We start from the raw sequence: 15,044 nt of genomic DNA on the forward strand, positions 1-15,044 counted from the left end.
AAGTTGGTAATTTATTCTTTTATCATTAATTATGTTTTAAAAATTTTTGTAAAAAAAATTGGTTTGCATAGGTGCATTTTGGGGAGTAGGTAGGTCATGCATGCTGTGGCACACTTGTAAAAGTTAGAGGATAGCGGTCAAGAGTTGGTTCCCTACTTCCATTGTGTGGATGCTGGGGATTGAACTCAAGTTATCAGGTGTGATGGCAGGTTCCTTTACTCACACACTTAGCCATCTCTCTGACCCTGTGTTAGTAACTTAAAGCTTACCTTTCCTCCACATTGTTTTTCTTGCTTTAATTTGGAATTAATTTTGTAAGTAAACACTGATACTGACTCAGCTTCTGCTTTAAATCAGAATCACGGTGGCCTCTCCTTGGCAGAACATGGGCTCAGTGTGAGTGCAGAAGCCATCCTGATGAACGCTCATGCTGCCCGCCAGGAGCACACTTTATTGGCTGCAGTCGGTTGGGTAAACATGTTTTTCAAGAGGGTTCTCATTTTACCATGGCAACAGGCTCTCCGCTTGAGTGTCTATCTGGACCACTTCTATGGCACACACTGTTCTTGAGTCTCATACATAGCTCTGCAGTGGCTTCATTAGGAGAAGGGGCAGAAGCAAAGTACAGGCGGTTTGCCCATCCAAGTACTGGCACTTGGCTCCTTGCATGGCTAAGCAGAGCATTTTACTCTAGTTTCCCTTTATTGACTTTTCAATATGACGTCAGATGAGCCTTTGGATCTGCAATGGGGTCCTTTGAGAGTGGGGCCTACCCCTTTGGCAAAGGGTGGAGAGTAATAACTCGGTGCAAGTATGTCTCCTAGCTAGATCTGCCACTGCCCTGAGATCTTTGTGCTTGAGGACAGAGCCCAGAATCCTTGAGCCTTGTACTTTGAGCCTGTCAGACCATTGGCCAAAGAATACCAGGTGCTCTTTGGGCCACCAACATCCCTTGATAGTTGACATCTAGGCTTTACAGGGAAGAAGGGACCCAGACCCCAAGGCTCGCCTTGCTGCCTCAGTGACCCATTCTTTTCTTTGTTGTGCTCTCTCCATAGTGGACGTGGCTACAGCACTTCCTCTTCAAGTGGCCCCTGCAGCAGTACCCATGGACCTGCGCCTGGACCACCAGTTTTCGCTGCCCTTGGAACCCGCACTGCGGGAGCAACAGCTACAGCAGGAGCTTCTAGCACTGAAACAGAAGCAGCAGATCCAGAGGCAGATTCTCATTGCTGAGTTCCAGCGGCAGCATGAGCAGCTGTCCCGGCAGCATGAGGCCCAGCTGCATGAGCATATCAAGGTGAGAAGCATCCTTGGGCTCTGTGTCATACCTGTCCTTCTGCCCAGGGTATGTTTACTGGAGTGCTGAGACATGTGGACCAGCTATCCTCTGGGTGACCCCTGCTTCTTCTTCCCCATGATTGGTGTGATTTCATCTAGTGCTGAGGTGTAGATAGGTGACACCTGCTCCTCTGTCCCCAGGATTGGCATCATCCATGGAATGCTAAGACTCGAGAACTAGATATATCCTCTGTGTGGTATGTGATTCCTTCTGTCCCCAAGACCCAGTCTTATTCACAGAGTATCAAGGCCCAGAATCCAGGTGACCCTCACCATAAGGTTGCTGCAAATGTCCTAGGCCTTACGGCTTGTGCAGAGGACACACGGTGTAGAAGTTGTCTTCTAAAAATACATGCCCAGGTAGAAAAATGGCCAGGGGGAAAACAGGCCAAAAAGTGATGGACACCTTAGAGGACTCAGGGTTCATTGTGGTTTTTCTCAGATTTTCCCACTGACTTTTCATAACTGACTCCCCCACTGCCTGCAAAAGAAACTGTTAACAAAGACCTTTTTAATGCCTACTCTATACAGTTGCTTAATCTGATCCCAGAATTTAAAAGTAAATAAGTTGGAAAGAAACATACATGTAGATGTTATAGGGTAAGGCTGTAAGGCCAGGAATGTCTCTACTGAAAACCATGCTGAGCCACACTGTCCAGTGTATAGGGAGCTGCGGGCTGCATTCCTGCCACCTAGCTCCCGGCTGCCTGGCTAGCTTATGCCCCAAAATAACAACACACAAATTGTATTCATTTAAACACTGCCTGGCCCATTTGCTCTAGCTTCTTACTGACTGATTCTTACATCTTGATTTCCCATTTCTATTTATGTGTGTAGCACCCCAAGGTGCGCTTACTGGGAAGATTCTAGCCTACGTCCATCCTGGGTCGGAGCTTCATCGCGTCTGCCCCAGAGAGGAGATCTATCGAGTCTGAGCTCACTTTCTCTTCTTCCCAGCATTCTGTTTACTCCACCCACCTAAAGGCAGGCCTATCAAATGGGCCAAGGCAGTTTCTTTATTAGCCAATGACCTTCCTCCATCAGTCCAGTAGAAACTACATTTTGCAATAGTCACATTAAAGCAAAAGCCTCCCATACCAGTTGTACAAGTTGCCCACAGCTGTGTATCAAAATCACCCAACACATCATGGTTTCTGCCACAGTGTTTTTTTGCTGGTGAGGAACTCAAGAGCAGCCACTGGGTCCTGCCCTGAGTCTCATGTGATGCACTGTGTTGGTCAGGGTAGTGTCATCTGAGGCCTAGCTGGGCTTGCAATGGAGGATATATGGTGGTTACTCACTTCTAGCAGTGCTTTACCAGAACCACCTTGCTTACCCAGTAGGACCAAGATGGAGCCCCTGCATCTAAGACCCCTGAGCCTGGATTGTATTAACCACCTCTGCAGTGCTGCCATCACCAGAGCAGTCTTCATAAACCATGGGAGGGTCCTCTGTAGCCATGATGTGGATTGCTGAGGAGGCTGCACAGGACTATTTTCTGATTCAGATAACAAATTACAGAGCCCTGCTTACCATGGTGCACAGGCCCAGTAACAACTCTAGGTGCCTTTCAGGAGTGTGTGTGCTGAGAACATTGTCCTGGTTGGGCAAAGGATCTAGGAAACCTCACCCAGAGCTCTGAGAGCTGTCTGCAAGGAGGCCAGGGTCTTTGGTATTTTGATGTTTGCTATGTTAATTGTCCTGGGGCTATTACTGCTGCTGCTACTGCTACTGCTCTGTTCTCTTGGGTTTGGGGTGGGCTGGTTAAGATCTCCCACCAGCACAGGCTCTTCATACCCCCAATCCTTTCCCGCCTCCTAGGAGAGGCCAACATCAGGTCTAGGAAAGAAAGCCTTGCTGACAGTTGCTCAGTGCTCTGCTGTGGATGACCAGGCCCACTTCCCATGGGGCCCTGTTTTCCAGGACTAGAAAACAAGAGGTTTTGAGGTTGGATGTTTGAGGCTGGCCTTAGGCAGGGGCCATGTGCCAGCTCGAAAACAGAAGAAGTCATTCCAAGTAATGGCACCCAGTGACCCTGGTGTGGAGGTGACTGCCATCTCACCAGGCTGCTTGTCTTATTCTCTACAGGAGCCATAGCCTCACAGGGTCCTTGCCAGCAGTGTGCAGTGTGACAGGAAGACAGGGCTAGATGTGCAGTGGGAGGCTTTGTCAGGTATAGGGAAGAGTAGCTTTGTGTTCTTGTTCTGTCAATTGATTAGATGTTCCCATGGTTCAAACAATAAGAGTCTCAGAAGTAAATTTCCCTGCCTGTGTGAGTTTTTAGAGCAGTAGCAAGAGGTATAAACAAGACCCTTAAGTTAGGGTCCCATCAGCCAGGGTTTCCTTGCTTAGCATCCTGGTGCCTAGTGTCAGCTCAGATGAGTCCTTGGAAGCATTTCTTTCTACCCCACAGTTCTAGACCACAGGAGAGATGCTGTAGGCCTAGAAACCTATGCTAGCCTTTGAGACAAGACTTGAGAATCATAGAAATTTAAGGTTACATTTTTTTGTGTGCTTTAATTCTTCATTAAAATTGAAACCATAAAAGCCTTTAGAGTATATAATTGTGTCATTGCATTAGCAGTCTTTTGTTTTGATGGTTTAAACTCTCTTCATGCCATCATATTGTTAACGACACTTGGCAGTGGTGTTTGTCAGACAGATTTCTTGAACACACAATCTAATTAGTGTCATTAAATCATCAGTGAATTTGAATGGAATTTATAATTGGAACAAGAGTAGTTTTTAAAGTAAAACTTCAGTGTTAATTTAGGGTAAACAATGTCTTTCTAGGGGTTGTAGTTCTTAGAATCACCCTATCCCTGCTGTAAGCCCTGTTCTTCTGCTCATTTCCTTGTAACATTAATTTCTCTCCAGCCCAAGGAAGGGGGGGGGCAGGTGCAGGCTGAATGGAGGGGTAGTGTTATATCATTAGCTAGAAATTGCCCCTATAAAGGTTGTTCAGACCCAGGAACAATGGAAGATCAAGACGGGCCTAGAATAGTTTACCTTGTGGGTTTTCGGTATTTTTTAGTATTTAGAAGTATTTTTTACAGAGAGAGAGAGAGAGAGAGAGAGAGAGAGAGAGAGAGAGAACACGAAACAACATGTTCTTAGTGTTTCTACTTCAAAAGTAGTGTGGGTTTAGCAGGTAGCAGTGTGCCCTGCCACTCTGCTACTCCAGAGACTTCAGGCCCCAGAGATGACCTGAGGTACATGGCTAGCCTTATCCTCCATCAGAACTTGGTACAGAAATTCTCTCCTTTGGGGGAAGATTGCTCATGCACTGACTGCATCCTAAGTGTACATGTATGGGCTGCTCCTTCTAAGCCTGGTATGCCTCATCTGTCCTTCTGTCTAAAGAAATGTTTAATTACTGTGACTGTCATACATGCGCTATGCAGCTGTTGGTTTTTCTGGCATTCATAGTTTCTCCCTTTCCTGGCATTGAGTTTCCTATGTAGATCCAGTCTCTCAACCTTGGGGGCTGATGACCAGTCTAAAATGAGTGACACAGAAACTGACTTTCCAAGACAACTTACTCAGAAAATGCCAGGGTGTGCAGCCTAGGATAGACATAGATGCATCCTGAGAGGCTGGGAGAGAAGCCACTGAAAGATTAGAGAGTATCCACATTGCTGTAGAGCAGAGAAAAGCTTCCACACTGCTTTGATATAAGATGCTTGTGCATAAGAACTTGCTGTGGGGCTGGTACTGCAGCATGTTAGCCAGGTGTCCAAAGCAAGAGGCAGTGACCACTCCTCTTAGAGCCTGAAGGACAAGACCAGGGACACTCCTGATCCATCTGTTCTTACTTCATTGGCCTCTCTATCCTCTCCCACATTTCCTGCATATCTTAGTTTGGGTTACTATTACTGTGATTAAACACCATGAACAAAAACAAGTTGGGGAGGAAAAGGTTTATTTGGCTTATGTTTTCACATCTGTAGTCTATCATTGATAGTGTATCAGAACAGGAACTTAGGACAGAAACCTGAGGGCAAGAGCTGATGCAGAGGTCATGGAGGAGTGCTGCTTACTGGCTTGCTCCCTGTGGCCTGCTCAGCCTGCTTTTTTATAAAATCTAGGACTACCAGCCCAGGGATGGCCTCACCCATATCAATCACTCATTAAGAAAATACACTACAGGCTTGCCTACAGCCCAGTGTTATGGAAGCATTTTCTCAAGTGGGTTCCCTCCTCATAGGTGACTCTAGCCTGTGTAAACTTAGTAGAAAATTAGCTGGCACATTGCACACCCATGACTGCTGGCATAGTCTGCAGTCTCTGTGTGCCTTGTGGCTGTCTGCATTTCTTCTATTATTTTCTGTGTTGTTTTCAGTTGCGTTGCTGATCTTTTAACTATCAGTGTAGGAGTGCTCTTAATGAATAAGGGGCATTATTCCAGCTTCCACTGTTCATTCTCACTTGATACAAAGTAGTTACCCACTTGTCATATTGTGAATCAAATGTTCTTTCTGAAGAGATTTAAAATACCACCTCTGTTCCCTCTCATGTGCATATTTTATGTCTGCGCCTGTATCTAGCTTGCTGTATTCTTATGCTGGCACTGTGCAGTTCCAACGATACCCACATAGACTTGAGACTGACTGCTACATTCTTATGCTGGCACCATGCAGCTCTAACGGTACCCACATTTGGCCTTAGACTACTGCTACATCTTTATGCTGGTACCATACAGCTCCAACGATACCCACAAAGACTTGAGACTGACGGCTATATTTTTATGCTAACACCATGCAGATCCAATGGTACCCACAGACTTCAGTCTGATTGCCCACCTCCCCACACCTTATCCCTCTGCAAAGAATTTCCACAGCTTATGAGACCTGTTTCTTTCCCAGATGAACTTCACAACCATTCTCATGAAGTCTCCACAATTATGCTGGGAAATACTTAATATTGTTAGGTAATGGTTTCCTAGTATTGAATTTGTACTCAAGAAACAAGTTATTTGATTCAGATTTCTACTCTAGTGAATCATTTTTTGTTTTTTACTTAACGCATATAAATGTTTAATCTGAGATATTTTGTATTTTTGTTTTTATTGTGAATAAATCTGTTTCTGCATTTTTTATTTTTACTGCTCGCATAGTGCCAGTGTAAAAATGAGCTCTGGAGTTCACTCTTTGATGGTATCTTGAATAGCTGGATAGAATTTATGATAGTAACTTTTTTTTTCATGTCTTCTGGGTTACTGATGTTACCTGCAAACAAAAATCTTTTTCTTTTATTATTCACCTGAATTAACTGAAATTTCCATAGTTTTGTGAGGTTATGAAAAACCCTCCCTGGCACCGTGGGGCAGTCCCTGTTTTGAGGTGTGGGCAGCTGTGGAGGGTGCTGACTTGGATCCTATTATTGTATTCCTGTCAGCCAAGACCACCACTCTGAAGGACAGTAGCATCAGAATGCCCCTTCCCACGCCCTAGTCTCCAAGATCTCTGTAGTCCAAGAGGTAGAGAATACAACTCAAACTCAGGTAGTCAGCTCCAGCCGAAAGGGACTTTGGTTTTGTGGCCCTACAGACCAAGGTGCTGTTCTGCTTTACTACAGGTATAGTCACTTTTTTTGCTGCTATAACAGGTGTCTGACAAACAGCAACGTGAGGGATTAATCCCACCTCACAGTTGATAAAGGGATTCAGTCTGTGGTCAGTGAGGCATGGTATGGTGGCAGAAGCACATTGGATCTGTCAGGATCAGTAAGAGACAAATTCTGATGCTCACCGTTTTTTATTTTTTAATCTGGGGCTCCAGCCCTAGGAATGGTGCCATCACATTCAAACCTTCCATCTTTTAAATCTTTCTGGAAACACCCTCATAGATGCACCCAGGGTTGTTACTTCTAAATCTTATAAAGTTGACAGTAAAGATTAGTCTTCAAACTACCTGTTGTTCTGAATAGCCAAGGACTTGTTGCCTGTGGTGCTATTGTGATTGGGAAGGACCCTGTGCCTCTGTCTGCTGCCTGGGAAGTCATGTCCCTGATTACCTGGTCAGTCTTATGCCCAAAGGAGTGGTACAGATCAGCCCCATGCTGATCCAACTTCACCTGCTGCCCAAGGACACTGATGGCTAGTCTGGTGCCATCCTGACTTTGCCTCATTTGTGCCAGGAGCTCCAGGCTCCTGTGCGTCAGGCTTCATGTTTCCCAAATGTCCTTTAACTCCTTTCTCCTTGGGTTATGATGTCTGCAGACAAGAGTGAGCTTCCAGTGTATTTCCAGCTAACAGTGGAAGTTGGTAATCCTCACAAAATCTTGATATGGTAGAACACAAGCAGTTAACATTAGCCACTCTTTGCCTCCTCTGGCCATCAGTTGTATGGCTTTCCTAGGTTCTCTGACACCTTCTAAATGTTAGGATGATGAGGTCTAGGCCTGCTGGCACCTAAAGGGTAAGCTACCATGGGCAGGAGAGTACAACCCTGAACTAAAACTTGAAGGAAAAGCTGGAATTAGGCTGTTGATGGGTAAGGAGATGCTTGGAAGAGCTCTATACTCTAGGAGGTGCACAGCCTCCCTGAGAAAACACACACACACACACACACACACCACATCATACCCTAAAAACGCAGGCTGCTGTGCTGCTTTGAGTCTCTGTCCTTGTATCATCTTGTATGCTGCTTCTGCAATTTCTGTCCTGACCACCTCCATAATACCCTGTACCCTAGTGATGCTGTAGCTCTGGCCCATGGGACACCTCCTGTTCCATCCCTGGCACAGGCTCACCTGCTGGCTGTCTCTTTCCTTTTATAGACCTTACTGCTGGACCACACAGGTGCTTATCTTTTAATGCTTGAGTGTCTGGTTTCAGGTGGGAATGGCGAAGATAGATCCACTGGAGTGCTGCTTACTGCTGGGTATGCCTGGAAGGATACATTGTTTCCAGGGTACTATAATGAGATTGCTTTTGGATTTGAGCCACTTGGTCCAGTGAGTGGAGATGGAAATGGTTTTTTATTGAGAGCCTTGGGACATTTTAATCCCAAATGCTCCATTACAAACCCTGGACAAACAACATATACCCTGCCAGTCAACAGCTTCACACCCATGGATGACTTTATTTCTTTGCTCTGTTATATGTTTCAGCTAAAGAGCATAATGGTGCCTGCCCTGTGCCTATCTTAGGAAAGCACATGAGATTCTGCCTTAAAGGCTCTCTGAGTATCTTTGAGTATAGCTACAGAACAGCATGCATATTGAGCTTTGGTGGCTTTAAGGAAACAAATGTCCAGGTCTGTCAAGACAGACAAGACTCAGCACAGCAGTCTGGCTATCTTGTCTCTTCTTCCTCACACTCTGCCACAGACTTGGATTTCACTTTCTTCCAGAGTGTGCTTGACTTATCCTGGTTTTATCTCCAGTGTTATCTTTTTTAAGTAACATGAGGATAGGTGGCAAGGAGACTGTTAGTCTACCTCTGGGTAGACCAGTGGGTCTTTCACAGTACAGAATGCGTGGGAACAGGCAGGCCAGCTGTACTCCAGGACAGACTGATTTGGGGGCTGGTATAGACTGTACCATCACAGACACTCACGATCTTGAAGAATCCATCTGTAGCAAAAGTCTGTGTGCAGTAGTGAAAGGGAAGAACGATTATGTATTTGCTTAGCTTGGCTTGAATCCCACAGTGGTGGTGGGGAGCATGTGGGCTTGTGCCCATAGGGGCTACACTGCTACTCTTGCCAGCTGGCCTGTCCCTACTGACTCCTATCTATAGTGTGGCAACTTTCTTTCTCTTCCGCTAGTCCATGATGCTAACATGTTAAGTATGACATCTAGCCAAACTGGGTCTCTCTGGCTCATAACAGAGGTGACAGTGGCCCTTCTCTGGCTACTCTTTGCTGACTCTGGCCATCAGATGTGTGACTATCCTAGGTTCACTGACAACCTCTGTCACTGCTGGCATCCAAAGGGTGAGAATTGAAGGTACCATGGCCAGGAGCATGCTGTGAAGACAACATCAGTGCATATATTCACTCTGGGAAACAAGCAGGTGTAGGCAGAGACTGCTCATTCATTTCCCGGCCACTCAGACCCAAATAATCACACAGAAACTATATTAATTACGACCCTGTTCGGCCAATGACTCAGGCATATTTAACCAGTTCTGGTGTCTTTCTTCTTCTGCAGCTTCTTGGTGTCTCCCTGACTCTGCCTACTTTCTCTCTATATCTCTGTTTGGATTTCCCATTTGGCTTTACTTTCCTAAGCCATTGGCCTAAACAGATTCTTTAATAACCAATGATTATAAAACTTATTCTTAGCATACGGAATGAAATCCCACATCAGGCATGTGGGCCATACATTCAACATGTGAAGGGGGTATGCCATATACATTTTACTGGTAAATTGCCATGTTTTGTGTGAGCTCACTTAAAATCTGGCTCTGAAAGTGGGTTTCCCTTTCTCATTTCAGACCCAAACATGTTAGTCTCAAAGTGCCTCTTGTCTGGTGATAGGTTGATTCCCACCCTAGCCCCCATGACTGAGAACATAAAATACTATGTTGAGAACAGCCAGGAGGTAAACCTTTTGCAGAGTAAGCCACTGTTATTTTTCTCCTAATGTACAAGTGCCTGCAGAGGGAACAGGAAACTGGAAAGTTAGTCATGGAGAGAAAGCTCAATCAGGAGCTCCAGTACCCCAGTTGGTTTCTGCTAGATGTGGTGAGCAGAATTTGATGGTGTCTGTCTGCCACTGTTTATTCTTTTATTGGAAACCTTACCCAAGGGGAAGGGACACTTTGCTCCACTATAGACATCCTTAGTTGGGAACTCTGACTGCCTAAGTGGGGCTTTCCCCACTGGTGTTTTCTCTGATGCTGTGCGTTTACAGTCTGTCTATTTGTTGTTTCTATCTATTTGCTACTTGCTATTTATCCTTTTGCTTTCTATATAGTTATTAAACTCACTCATTCAAAACAACAAGCATAGCAATTGTAGAACATTCTTCAGACCATACAGACCAGCTGTTGGGTGTAGGAGTCTGTCCTTAAGTGTCAAAATGGTCAGCTTTCACTGAAAATATTGAATATGCTTACAGGGCTATACAAATCTGACCACACATTATTTTTGGAAGAAGCTGCTTGTTGGTTCCTGGTCACCGGCTAGTTTAATAATCACACAGAAACTGTATTAATTAAATCACTGCTTGGCTCATTAGTTCTAGCTTCTTAATGGCTAACTCTTACATATTAATTTAACCCATCTCCATTAATCTGTGTATCATCACATGGCAGTGGCTTACCAGCAGAGTTTTGACATGTCTGAATCTGGCAGTGGCTCCATGGCGTTTCTCTGACTCCGCCCTTCTTTCTCCCAGCATTCAGCTTAGTTCCCCCCCCCCCACCTAAGTTCTGCCCTATCAACAGGACAAGCCAGTTTTCTTTATTCATTAATGATAATCACAGCATACAGAGAGAAATCCCACATCACAGTATTTCTCTTGAGGCCCAGTAATGTGAAGAAGTTGGTTTAATGTCTATGGGTGATTTTGAGTCTAGTTGAGTCTAGATTTCCTCTATTGCTGAGCTAGATGTTCTGAGCTTAAGATGATTTGCTTATGCTTAGTTTCACGTGTGGAGTAATTTTTTTTGTTTTTTTGTGTTTTTTTTTTTTTGTTTGTTTGTTTTGTTTTTGTTTTTTGGGACAGGGTTTCTCTGTAGTTTTGGAGCCTGTCCCGGAATTCGCTTTTTAGACAAAGCTGGCTTCAACCTCACAGAGCTCCACCTGCCTCTGCCTCCCAAGTGCTGGGTAAAGGGTTGTACCACCCCCACCTGGCTTACTTTCCTATATATATGATTATTTTATGTCTTTTGGTGTTTTACCTGCATATATGTCTGTGTGAGGGTGTCATAAGCATTGGAACTAGAGTTATAGGCAGTTGTGAGCTGCCATGTGGGTGCTGGGAATTGAATACATGTCCTCTGGAAGGCTCAGCTCTTCATTGCTTAGCCATCTCTCCAGCCCCTTGGTATTGCTTTTAATCAGACACCCTTGACCTGGAATCACCTAGGAGATAAACATCTGGGCATGTCTGTGGTGGAGTTCTAGATTGTGCTCATTGAAAATTGGGAAGATACACCCTAAATATGGGCAACTCTGTTCCACAGCCTGAGGTCCTGAACTGAATAAAAAAGGAGAAAGTAAGCTCAGTACCAGCATTCCTCTCTCTCTCCTTCCTGATTGGTCCCCATCAGTGTCAAAACTGAGCATTGACTTAAAAGCGAACTGGTTTAAGTTTTGATTAGAATAGTAGGGCTGCCATTGCTGATTTTGTTAGAAAAAATTAGGCCATGCGTCTCACTTTTCTATTACTGTAATAAGACACCATAACCAAGGCAATTTATAGAAGAGCTCTAAATATTTCCTGTTCCCACTGTAGGCACTTGTACACTATGAGACAAACAGCAGTAGCCTCCTCTGCAAAAGGTTTGCCACCTGGCTGCTCTGAATACAGTGTTTTGTGCTCTCTGTCACCGAATTGGGGGACCACAGTTTTAGAGGGCAAGTCCATGACTGTCATGAGAAGTGTGGCAGCAGCCAGGCATAGCATTGGAGCAGCTCCGAGAAGGCACATCTTGAGGTACAGTCTACAAGGCAAAGAGAGCTAACTGAGAATGGTATGGGGTTTTGAAACCTCAAAGCCGGCCTCTAGTGGCAGACTTTCTCATCCTTCTCAAACAGTTCTACTAGAGACCAAGTGTTCAAATATATGAGCCTATGGGCCATTCTCATTCAAACCACCACATTGCGGTTTCTTATTTTAAACTGTTTCATGGTGTTGATGTTTGAATCTGCCCAAGATCTCTTCTTAGCATTTCTCCCCTGCCATGTTCATGGTGGTAAGTTATTAAGTGCAGACAGCTAGGTTTTACCCACTGTAAAATCAGCACTTCCAGAAGGCCTATTATAGACTGAGTTCTACACTCCAATGGTGTCTACATGTATGTCAGCCTTCTCCCTGGACAGTACAGGCCCTGCCTTGGGGAGCTGAGGAAGGAGTGCCTTGTGACAGATTATTGTGTGTGATCAGGAGAAAAGTTAAGATCAAAGGGTCCTAAGGTGCAGAGGGTCACTGTTAAGAGTGTCCTAACTGTGCTGGACTGAAGAGCACAGATGTGGTTAGTCCATTCTGCCCTGGCTATGTGACTGTCAAGTGCAGAACATCTCAATAGTCTGAAGTTGTGACACTCTGACGGGGCCAGCTTTGTGGCTGTGGGGTGTCTTTGGGAATCTGGTCGTTATTCGTCTTCTAGAATCTTTACTGTGATACAGTTTTCCTGGACTTCTGTGTCTCATGAATTTCAGGTTTGTGTGTCTTTGTGACTGTAGCAGGAAACTCACCTCCCTCTTGGTTCCAAGGGAGAGAGTACTGTGAGTCTGTTTAGCAGTGGCCCACTCGCTCCCAAGTTTGGTGACTCTGAACAAGGCTAGGTATATGGGGCTATTTTTTTGGAATGAATGATTATAAACTTAATTATGCAGTTATTTTTAAAATGCCACCATGTTTACTTTCTAAAGCTAATTAAAGCAGGTAGCAACTGATGCCAGTTGTCTCGTGACAGCTTGTAGGTGCCATTCCACCTTTAAGCACTCTCGAAACTTCCTTATTTGCAGATGTTATTTTGGCAGCCCTATAGTCCATGGTGTTTCCCCAAAATGATTGGGTGCAACAATCTCTTGGAATGAAGCTAATAGAGGATATGGCTTAATCTCCATGCCTTTACTTTTGGTGTACAGTATTGTAATTTGATTTTCCTATAAAGAATAGGAAAATGTCACTCTTCTGAAGTTATTTTCTAAGTCCTGAAACTGTGTTCAGTTCTCGGTACAAATGGCCAGAAGAAACCTAGATCCCAAGTAGTGTTAGACCTATCCATACTGTTTGCTAGCAACAAAGATGGCTAACTTAAGATATTATTTTGAGACTGTAAATCTCTTGGGTTTGGTCTCTCATCCCATCCATCCAGTGAGGTTGTGTCTCCCTGACATCTTTCTCTTGACTTCAGGGTGACACTTATCTATCTTGTAAGATACATTCGTTTTGGGGGACATCTTTCAAAATCAGACTCAAGGTAAAGATGGTGAAGTACAGTTACCACCCTCACACCAGACCTTTAGAGTGTTGTCTCAGCCCCTAGTCAATTGATCTTCATTGTGGAGCAATCCTGCAGCCCAGTGGAAGCATGAAGAAGGCAGCTAGCAAAAGGCAGGCCAGTCAGGCCAGGCAGCTGGCCTGCCCATTTCTCCTGTCTGCTGTACCCCCTCACAGCCTTCAGAAGCATGCTGTCTCTCAGAAGACCATTTTAGTGACTGTTGGAAATATAAACCAGAGAGCCAACAGTCTGACCTGCTGACCCTCAGATGGCTCCTCCTGTACTCAGTGGTGCTGGACACAATATGAGGCCTTCTGCAAGTGGCCTTTCTGTGGAAAAGGTACTCTGAGCAGGCCCACCCCTGCCTGGACACAGTTTTCCAATGTTTTCCCATTCCCTTTCCTGAGCTATTGTGGGAGTGCCTGTCCCCCTCTCCTAACTACAAATAACCATTGCCCCATAAACATTCTTAGTGAACATGTTTATTATAAATATAGCTGGTTTTCTAACGAGAGCCCTTGCAAATCCCCTCAGACAGGGAGTATGGAGCTCCTGCAGGTGACTAAAGTTGCAACTGGACCAGCTCTAAGAAGTTCTGTGAGGCTCTAGTGTCAGACTGCTTCCATAGCAACAGGGAAGTAAGGTCAGGGATACCTGCTCTGCAGGTTGTGGAGACATAGCACAGGTGAGGACAGAACTGCTGTCTGTGTTCTAAGGTCTAGGGCTAGCCTCAGCCCCTGTAGTAGATATAGCAACCTGAGAATTTCCTGACTCTCCCAGTCTAGACCCACAGGGCAGTGCCTAGCACATCCAGTATTATGCATGTGGCATGAGTAAGCTGGTGGTCCTGTTTGTTTTGCTCATGAAGTTCTTAGGTTTCACTAAAAGTAATTTCAGTGGCTCAGTGCCTGTATTCCATGTCTGGGGTGCACAGGCTTGATTGTTGAAGTGGATAAAGAATGTTCACCTTATAAAATTATGCAATTGCTATCACTTTTCCATCACATTCTTGATGTGACGTGACTTGAACTTCACATGGAAATCCAACCACTGAGCTGCAAGGCCTGTGTCTAGAGAAGGATACAGTCTAAGCCTCTGTGCAGCTTGGACACTTTTGGAAGCATGGACTTTGAGAGGTGTGTATTAGGTTAACTGTGGGTGGACTAACCTTCTGGCTTCCTCCTAGATTGGGGAGGATTCCCCAGGTGACTCCCTGGAGCTGGCATGGTACACACAGCACTGCCTGCAGTGCCTGGATGCTGGCCAGGTTCTTCTTTTGAGTAGTTACCCAATACCATTTTGGACATGCCTTGGGTACACCCTGTCTGTTTTTCCATAAAGCCTTGCTGGAGATCACGAGAGGCAGCATCCATGAAAGTCAGCCATCTTCACACTCATGCACTGAAAGCACACATTTTGTGTGCTAGTTCATATGCACAGGTTGAAGGCCTAGCTGTTTGCCCATGTGGGCATCATTAAAACCCTGCTTAGGTGACAAAACCTTCACCTCAATTTCCTCCTTTGAACTGCTCTCTCAGTCAGGGATCTTTAAAGGAACAGGGCTGATACACTAGATATA

The 15,044-nt window shown here is 45.0% G+C and overlaps 1 protein-coding gene across 11 annotated transcripts in view; it reads left to right on the forward strand.

The window, feature by feature from the left end:
- Positions 1 to 15,044, forward strand: part of Hdac4 (histone deacetylase 4) — a 260,113-nt gene that overhangs the window by 157,141 nt on the left and 87,928 nt on the right. For all 11 annotated transcript variants that reach the window (XM_050163036.1, XM_050163037.1, XM_050163040.1 and 8 more), the window contains one exon: positions 1,059 to 1,300. In XM_050163036.1, coding sequence (XP_050018993.1) covers positions 1,059 to 1,300 — 242 coding nt within the window. The remainder of the gene's footprint in view (positions 1 to 1,058; positions 1,301 to 15,044) is intronic.

This window comes from Alexandromys fortis, unplaced genomic scaffold (genome assembly GCF_014885135.2).
Source record: "Alexandromys fortis isolate MF-2015 unplaced genomic scaffold, M_Fortis_MF-2015_v1.1 scaffold_139, whole genome shotgun sequence".
Classification (NCBI taxonomy): domain Eukaryota; kingdom Metazoa; phylum Chordata; class Mammalia; order Rodentia; family Cricetidae; genus Alexandromys; species Alexandromys fortis.